Consider the following 9784-nt stretch of genomic DNA (forward strand, 5'->3'; position numbering starts at 1 on the left):
GTTTGCCCTAATGGAAGCCGGTCTCCCTCTTGAGCCACATTAGGTCTAATTCCTTACCATTAAACTGAAACTCCATGGTAAGTTGGACCCTATCACAAATTACCCAACCCAACTGCTTCAACGATTGAACCTCCGAGATAATATCTACTCCACTGAATTCCAAAGTGTAAAGGTCAACTATCAAGAATTTCCCTTGGACCTTAAGCTTCACTCCCCTGCAAATTCCATTGCATTTGATATTATGACCATTGGCCACCTGGACCAGGAAGGACTCAGTGGAATGGACTACCAAGCCCATTTGCCCTGCTAGTAAGTAATTCCTCTGTCAATAAGGATGATGACAGCTCAACCCATCAACTGGCCTCCAACCCAACATCTCCACATCATTTTGATTCTTCTAAGAGGAAAGTAGAAAGCGAGACGGAAGAGTCCACAAAACACCCATATGTTAGTTAGGGGTGGCAGGAGGTCAATGGCCTCTAAGATTTTCTTTAGGCTAAGTTTGGAAGGAGTACAAATACAAATATATACAGTACAAATACATACAAAATAATATAAAATGTAAGATTTTGCACTCTACATTCGTATCTGTACTCCTTCCAAACTGAGCGTTAGGTTCATATTAGTGTCCCACCCGGCCCTGAAAAGTCAAAGAAAGCTATCTTCATGAATACATACATGGCTTCTTCCTTGATGTCTCCCCGGAATCGTTTCTCTCCTTCAAGGCAGAAACATGAGCCTCCACCACCCAATCTTGTTGTCATTTTTGGTCTTCATAGAGTTTTTCACCCTTCACCATCAGGGATTAAGTCAATATCATCTGATAGTCACTTTCTCTCGCTTTCTCACCAAAATGGGTATTGTCCACGGATTAATGACTACAACTGCACAGCTGATGGAATTATCTCTGCAAGAACTACTTGTGTCTCACACATCCTTCTATTCCTCAAACAAAAATACAAAACAACCCATTTTTTGTTCTGTTTCGTTCCGTATATACAGCGTTGCAGAGCCACTGATTGATTGATTCAAGGTGAACCTCGTCACGGAGAGTCTGTATTAATAATGAGGGTTCAAAGAGTTTTTTACGTAACTCTTTTGTTTTTTAAAGTGTTGGATGGTGGCTTTCGGCTTTCAGTTAGTTACCAATTACCACACCAGACCAGAGGATACAACACCTCTCATTTTCTCTGCTTCAAAGTCTAGTCTAAATGGAAAAATTACAATTTATTTGTACAAATTGGTTTACACCCTTTAGAAGCATACATCGGAGAGTATGTACACATGATGTAAGGAATCTTTGACCATTTGCTTTTCATCTTGATAGTGCATGGTCACTTGGTGACCAATCAAAAGCCTCTTCAAAAATTCAAAATGACCCTTCATACACCGAAAATTTCCGTTTAGAACTTGTCTCTCTCAATCCAAATTATTGCTATCTTGTGGAAGGTTTCTCTAGAGGTTATTCAACCTTTATGGTTGCATTTTTTCATGAGAAGCTTTGTTATATATTAAGAATAGATTTTCCTGCAATCCAACAACGAAAATCCATCTACCGAATGGGTACAAACAGTATCTAATGCCTCAAAGCCTATAAGTTCTCGCCTCTGTTTGGGCTATCCACTTAAAAATCCTATATGTTCTCTTCCTCCCAAAGGTCTCTCTCGGATGATCAGTTTTTAGCCCAACCCACAAATTCTCGGGTTGTTCCTAGGTCCACCACAGACATACAAATAGAATGACAACGGGTGGGCTCGAAACACAAAACTCAAAACCAGAACAACCATATAATCAGTTCGATTCGGTTTCTATCAGGCAGACCCAACTCAATAGAATGTTAGAAACCACCCGTCCAAACAAAAACTTGCTTCTTTGACAGTTCGATTCGGTTTTTGCATGCAACAACATTAATGATGTCTCCAAAACATGCATGGAGCTATATGTTTTAAACCTTACAACAACTAAGTGACTAATTATTATGAAAAAAATACATTTTTGATATAATAAACAGGATGGCTGAGGAGAAATACAAAGAACTACCTCAGTACAGGCATAGACTTATTTATTGTGACTGGAAGACGTATTTTACAAGACCAGGGAGGTGAGTGTTCATGAAGTAGTTGGCCCAATTGATATGCTTGGGATCAAAGCAAAACATACTCGCTTCTACCTCGTTCTTCAGAGTTGCTTTGCGCAACATTTCTGTGTTCAAGTCATCAAAGCTATACATACACAAGAAAGCTCGGAGTTAATAGAAATTCTAAAGATTTTTATGTAAAAAAAAAAATCATAGGGGTGCAACATGGGTCGGGATAGCCCAAACCAAATCCAAAAAAGCCAGGTTGGATTGAATTGGTTTGATAATATGGTTAGTATTGAAAAATATAAAGCCAATTCAAAGCCCATACCATCAGGTTGCATTAAGGTTAATTTTGGAGGGTTCAACAATTGAGGTTGGGCTAGGGTTGACCTCAACCTGATTCAATCCGGTCTGACTTGTTCCCCTAATAAATCAACTAATGAAATTATACGTTTAAAATGAGATCCCAAAACATATTAGATGATCATTTATAAGCACAAAAAAAAAAAAAAAAAAGAAGAAATACATACACTCCTTTAAAGAACAAGTATGGTTCGTAAAGTTCCAACAATCGTAATACAAAGCTGATCTTTCGCTTGAGATCACCATAGGCTCCTTCGAAATATTGACAACATACTACATTTAACAATTGTAATCCCTGAAAGCAAATAGACAAGAAAAATAAAAGGATCAACAATGGTGAACAGAAAGAGGAAAAAAGAGGACACATAATTAAACTTAACTTCTCAACTATTATTTTTACTTCTTCTAGATGAGGAAAACCCTTATTATTGTATTAATAGGAATGCCTTCAATAGATTGTTATTTTAGGAGTTAGGGTGATAAAAAGTTTCTAGATACACAATGTCCAAAGCTAAAGTATCATTCAACAAAAGAATGAAACAAATAAATAAATAAAAGCTATATATGCATAAAGCAAACCTTTAAAGGGATCAAGTAACGAATGAGCATGTATCTACGGAAGTCATCCATATTGCTGAATATTGCAACCTTTCCAACCTTGATGGGCTTTTCATCTTTATCCATGCATGGATTCATAGCGAAGTAATGATATCCAAACTCCTGAACGAAGGTAACTTGTAGGGGTTGGCTGACAGAGGATCCCACATGGTAGATATGCTCACAAGGTTGATTGAGATGAGCAACCATGGCCACAATAATAGAATTTACCACCATATCTCCAGGTATCTGTGATATCAATCAAGTTTTGTATCAAGACAAACAAGCCTATTTGTACTACATATGCATGCTTAAATGAACTTACCACCATCTCTCTCTCTCTTCTATATCTCTAGTATGATCACTTAAGACTGTGTTTGGTTTGAAAAAAAATGTATGCAAACCTGTACAAACCTTGCAAAGGTTTCCCTACCTTTTCTTTCAAACCAAATACAGCCTTAAGAAAAATGTATAGAGGTAACTGAATGAATGAACTGTGTTGTAGACATGAAGTAAGATGGGGGGGGTTAGGTTAAGAGAGTATCAATTGGATGCATTAAGCACATAGATCACAATATTTGGGTATTAAAAAAAAATCTGAAGCACATATATGCATATATGGCTATTCAATCTGGATATTTAGTCATTGTTGATATAGTGAGAATTAACTTACCAAATCAATGATCATCTTAGGATTTCCAAGAAAGAAAGTAAGCTTTCCTTTACCATAACCCAGTGCCAAGCTATCGATGGTTCTGTAGTCAACAAAATGAATTTTGATGAGCGCTGAAGTTCATATATATAGGAATATGAAAAATCAGTTTATTTTAGAAGACTAAGTAAAATATACAAAACCACTTAATCTATATATAGATCTGTTTGTATTTAAGAGATAAAGTGGTGTATTAGAGAGGATGAGAGAGAGATTATGAATTTTAAGTGAATTACCTGAGGCCTTCAATCCAACCTGGAAATGGTTCATAGTAAGTGCTTGTTATCATGGCTGGGCGTATGATAACAAGAGGCATGTTTTCTCTCAAGTTCCCAATAAGCATCTCTCCCATAGCCTTTGTGAAAGTGTAGGTATTTGGCCAACCATACAATCTTGCCCTTCATTATCCAAAGTAATTAAAGGAAATTAATTATCAACAAATTAAAAACCAAGATTTCAGACCTGGTTAACATTCATATATATATATATATATATATATATATATCAATTTGCTTGTTTTAATAAATTAAAAAATATTGGGAAGACTTACAAGTAAAATAATTCCAGACCTAACTATACTTGATCATCTTCCATTACAACAAATCAAAAATTCAAATTAAACCTTGTAGCTATTATTTATATATATTCATCTTTTTCAGATTTCAGCTAGTTTAAGTTGATAGTCCATGTTAAAAGCAATATTTTAAAACCCTAAACAAATTGGATGGTCAAATCTGTAAACTGAACAGATCTGTCCACTTCCCAGCTTTGGTAGGGCTGAAGGTTTGAATCACCCAATTGAACTTAGTCTTAGTTAGCTTTTGGTTCGCGAATCACGACCAAACCAGCTTTCTGGAAAAAGCAAATTTCAAAATAATTTTTAATTGCCTTCTCAACCGGAAAACATGGTTCACTGATGCAAGCATGACATAACAGTTATATGATGTGTGCCATGCACCAATATAGCTCACTAGTCTTTATGTTATCTATATGATGATGTGTACTATCAAAGTAAATAATAATTAATAAATGCGTGTTAGTTGTGTAGTCCTAACACCAGATTTGAATCCCCCGATTTCCTACGATGTTAAAAACTTAGTGCCTTGAATTAAATACCAAAAAAAGCACATGAATCATACAAATCAATGTTTATATATCACGTTTCAAAAAAAATGAAAGAAAAACAGTCTCTTTTACATTGTGTGGTTCAAAAAAAAAAAAAACTTTAGAGATGATAACAACATATCAAAATAATGTTTAATTAGAGATCTGGTTCAGTCAATACAAGGCCCAATCGAGCAGCCTTTATAGCCTTGTATTGAAAATACCTTCATATGAAATAAAACACATTAGTAAAGAGATATTCCCACTATAGGGCTGTAAAGACTGTTCGAACACGGGTCTTCCCTCCACCCAATATGCATCTCAATACAAATTTGATATTGATAGGGCTGTTCACGGGTCGGGTTGGGTCAGTTTATTGGGGTTTTCCCAATCGACCCAACCTGGTCGGGTTATCTGAGATGGAAATCGAAACTGATCCAGTGTTAAGCAAAATCGACCAGGTCGGTTTGAGTCATTTTGGGTCAGTTTCGGTTTTGCTCCTGTACAAAAATGACATAGAAGCCTAGAAGGAAATATCTATTCTGAAAACTGAAGTTTTTAAGATATTTTCTAAAAATATATTTAAAAAGTTAGAATTAGAATAGAAGACAAAAGTAATCAAGAAAATAGAAAGTCAAACTGTTTTATAGAAAGAAGGCTAAAATTTGTATATTTCAATAAACTTTCTAAGTTCTAATCCAAGTAAAAAATGACACCTAATTCTAATTGTAATTGCCTATTTGGTTTAAAAGACTATAGAAACTAGAATAGAGACAACTTAGTTAAATAGGAACTAGAAGACTAGGTTAGGTTGTAATTAGGAATTAGGATAAAGGCAACTTAGTTAAGTAGGAACTAAGTCGGTTCGGTTAGGATCGATTTCGATTTTCACACAAGATAACCGAAACCGACCCGAACCATCGGTTTATGAATTTATACAACCCAAAACCGACCGGTGCTTATAAAAACCCAATCAACTCGGATTGGTCGGATTGGTCGGGTTGAGCCTTCTTGTGAACAGCCCTAGATATGGATATTGCCATTAATTACAACAACAAATGAATCGCGTAGCCATGAGGATAGAACAGGATTATATCCTTATCCAACAACCACATTGGATTGGAGAGAAGCCCCTTTTGGATTTTTAACTATATATATCAAATACCCAAATCAAAATGTAAGGGAATGGTGGAGAGTGATGGCTCTAAGGGAGTGTTCATTTTTGGGATTTTGAGAGGGGGAAAGTTGGTCAATGGATTATAATTCCCATTGACCAAGAATCTCATGTTCTTTTTTGAGATTTATGTGGGGATCAGGGAAAATTTATTTTCCTGGGTACCATGTACCTGGGTAAGTGATACCCATCTCCTAGGTGGGTAAATAACTTTCCCACATAGGGGGAAAGTTGTCAACACTTGAATGGGACAAGAATGCCCCTTTTAATAATGAATTTTAATGACTAAAATGGCCATTGCCTTATTTACATGAGAAATAAAAAAACATGGATAAATGCACTTACCCGAGTAAGTATTTCCCAGAAAAAACTTACCCAGGTAAGTAACTTACCGAAAAGCAAATATGGCCTAAGTCTAAAATCAAGAAGGCGATTTAAAAGATTTTAGGAAAGGATTGCCCCACCATCCAATTGGACACATGTCTCAGAAAGTGGCTGAACTGAAGAAGTGTAAATCAAATCAGGATCTGCACCTCACACTGACTTTACAGCCCCATCTATCCCACCGCGTATTGAGAATATGGGAAGATGTTCTCAATACACAGTGAAATGGGACTGTGAAGTGCACTCTGTGAAGAGCAGTTCTGGAATCATGTAAATCAACATTGGGAACATCTCCTGTACTTATTTGTTATTATTCATGGGAGATGTTCCTAGTGCATGGTGAATGTGCCTGTAAAGCGCCCATTTGTGAGGAACAGATACCGTCACTCTCTCAAGGGATCAGACTGGCGTAGTTCTTACACAATGGCAGTGGTCAAAGAGACAGACTACCCCCGAGAAGATATTGAAAGGGCAAATTAAGGGGGGAAATGTTGGTTGTGGGAGAGAGCCCCCTTATCTTGTTAATTGCCAAATATCTGTATTTTCTAATTATTAAGTGGAGAGTTTTCTGAAATTCCATGCCACATCATCCAAGGCAGCCAGCTAAGCCACTATAATTGTTTTTTCTTAAATTTAATTATTGCTTGGTGACCCAGGTTGATTATTGGACTGGATTAATTTTGCCAATTCGATATGAACTAAACCGGGTCTACGGTGGTTCGATTGTCTATGCTCTATTCTTAAACCAGAAACCACATTTCTGTTGCCCAACGTTTAGGTACAAAGCTCAGCAAACAATATTAAATATATATAGAGGCCGGCCCCATTACGCGCCCCATAAACGAAGCAAGAAACCAAGAACACCACCTTGTGGATTTAAGTCTGAAGAAGCATTGTTCTTCAATTGCCCCCTGCACACGGAACCTTTCTATACTCTATACAGAATGCAGTTTAATTTCTTGTTAACAACCATACAAAATAGTGTACGATTATTTGAACGTTAAAGTTTGAATCGCCTTTCCTGAGCTCGACGATCGCGTGGAGCAGAAACAGAAATTCAATGCCAAAAAAAACCATTAATACTTGTGGGGTTTTCTTAGGAGTACTGAAGGGCCTTCAATTCAATTTGAAAAAGACAAAAGAGGACCGTCTCTTAAATGATAGATCATGCATGATGATATCCATGGCATATATGTATATATTAGTTAGTTAGGTAGGTAGTTATAGGAGGTGTTAATTACGTACCTTGTCAATCCCAGTTCTTTCATGGCAATTCTTTCTTGTTTTTTTGTAAACCCCAAATCCTGCACTTCTTTCGATCTTTCCTCTGCCACTTTCAGCTCTTGTTCGATGTCCAGCCCGGGAGTTCCGTTGAGTGTTTCTCCCATTCGGTATGGTTTCTCCATTATCACTCCTTCTTGCTGTCCGGCCACGTACGCTGAAATTAAATCACCATATCCTATCTATCAGTATGAGGGGGACCCAATTATATATTTATTTGTAGTACAAAAGACCCTATTGAAATCTTGTGCATTGAGTTGGATAGAGAAGCTAAAGTCAAAACCAAAAAATATGTGTTCTCACCCGTGGATACATGGACAAACATCTGCAACTTAGCACATTTCTTTGCAAAGTTCAGAACATGCTTCACTCCCAAGGTATTGGTATACAACGCATCATCATATCTGCAAATTTTCCCGGATCAGTGTATGTATTAATTAGAGAGAGAGAGAGAGAAGGGATGGATGTCCCATGGATATATATATATATAGAGAGAGAGAGAGAGAATTAATATACCTTTCATCAAAGTTAACTGTTGCAGCCATATTCACAACAATGTCAATTTCTCTCCACATTTCATCCCTCAAATCACAGTCTTCTACTCCCAGGTTCTCACAACTAATATCCCCCGGCACCGGAGTCACCTTTTCCGATATGAAGGAATCAAAACCAGCACCATGTTTCTGTCTTAGGACCCTAAAAACCTCCTTTTCTATCACCTATATATTATTAAAACAAAAAAGAAAAACAATTTATCTTACTCTAGCTAGTAGTTGGAATATAATAATTGCCATGGAACCTCCAACTAAAGCATATATATTCCCTTCTTAAAAGTTCTCTACTACTTGATTCAGAGAAAAATTCTGCAAACCTCGTTATGTAGCCTTTGTGTGGCTGACTTGGTATCAGGAGCTCTTAAAAGAAGATAGAGCTTCTTTACATTGGGCTGAACTCTGAGAACTTTCTCCACGAAAACTGCATCCCCAGAAGCAAATTAAGTTAGCCCCTCTGAATTAAGATAAAAAAGAATTCATAAAGAAGGCTTTATGAATGGAAGAAATTAAGGACAGAGATTGATAAAAGAATATCAGTGAGTCGTACGCTTGGCTACAAAACCAGTAGCACCAGTGACTAAGATCGTCTTATTCCCAATAGACTCAACAATGCCACCCGACTCCATTTTGATAGAAATAAAAGACAGCTAGCAAAGAACGTAAACGATACCAAACAAATTAACACAAGCAAACCAGTACCAAGTCTGAGGAACCTCTCTAATTCTACGTCTATTTATAATGAGAACTGAGAAGATTTGAGAATTGCACCGTGGACTGCACGGACGTGGGTTTTAATGTCGTTGGCTAATTAATTATTTGTATTCCATTAACAAGAAGCCCAAGACGCGACCGACTTGCCCAGCCTCCAACCAACCAAAAAAAAGAAAAAAAACCAACAAACGGAGGAATTAAAACATTGCGTGAGAAAATTGACTAACTTATACATCACTGGAAAAGATTTTTTGTGTGTCAAAAGAAAATTCCTTACCATTAGGATTAATATATTCTCCCACGGATACCTATTAATACTCATAATATATATGAATATTAAAATTAATTTCTCTTCTGAAAATATCTTTTACTGATTAAACATTTCAAAAATGAAAGCAACCAAAATTTGCCTTTAATTTGGCTTGTTTACTACCGTTATGAAAATAGTATATATAGCTGGTGTAATTTTTCCCAGCATATGTTGGTTGAATAGATCACTTTGCTAACTAACCATGAAATAGAATGGCTAAAACAGACCCGGTTTATTTTTGGAAGTAAACAAACCCTTTTTTATAAGTTCTTTTTTAGTCAAGTAAACAGACCCAGTTTTCATGAACCATAACAGGGGTATGTACATGGGATCTCAGATTTTGGATGAGACTCGGATCGGATAGAGATAGTGAATACCATTAATAAATTAAACTAAAGATGATGAAAATATTATATATGTGGTGTGGGGGAGGCTACTGTCCAAAGATTAAGGATATCCATCCAAAGTTGGGGGTTGCTATAGCTTCAAGGCGCATGGTGGCCGTGTTAATTTC

General features: G+C 36.6%; 1 protein-coding gene across 1 annotated transcript; it reads right to left on the reverse strand.

Annotated features, from left to right (window-relative positions):
- Nucleotides 1-1851: 1851 nt before the first annotated feature.
- Nucleotides 1852-8963, reverse strand: LOC148847357 (fatty acyl-CoA reductase 3-like). The gene is made up of 10 exons (XM_088948694.1): nt 8797-8963; nt 8567-8670; nt 8212-8414; nt 7999-8099; nt 7660-7852; nt 3989-4150; nt 3714-3795; nt 3023-3289; nt 2611-2738; nt 1852-2222 (listed from the first exon to the last, which is right to left on the reverse strand). Exons 1-10 carry the CDS (start codon nt 8873-8875, stop codon nt 2063-2065), a joined length of 1479 nt encoding a protein of 492 aa, XP_088804820.1. The 5' UTR covers nt 8876-8963; the 3' UTR covers nt 1852-2062.
- Nucleotides 8964-9784: the final 821 nt, after the last annotated feature.

The sequence above is a fragment of the Nelumbo lutea genome, chromosome 6, assembly GCF_056320005.1.
Source record: "Nelumbo lutea isolate HS-2025 chromosome 6, American lotus-T2T, whole genome shotgun sequence".
Lineage (NCBI taxonomy): Eukaryota > Viridiplantae > Streptophyta > Magnoliopsida > Proteales > Nelumbonaceae > Nelumbo > Nelumbo lutea.

What these genes read in the sequence shown, in the direction of transcription:
- LOC148847357 (XM_088948694.1), bottom strand. Translation starts at nt 8,875, where the DNA reads ATGGAGTCGGGTGGCATTGTTGAGTCTATTGGGAATAAGACGATCTTA. An exon ending in AAAGAACTGGGATTGACAAG is followed by an intron (nt 4,151 to 7,659) that starts GTACGTAATTAA and finishes TGGATAATGAAG; the next exon opens with GGCAAGATTGTATGGTTGGC. An exon ending in GGTTGGATTGAAGGCCTCAG is followed by an intron (nt 3,796 to 3,988) that starts GTAATTCACTTA and finishes TGTTGACTACAG; the next exon opens with AACCATCGATAGCTTGGCAC.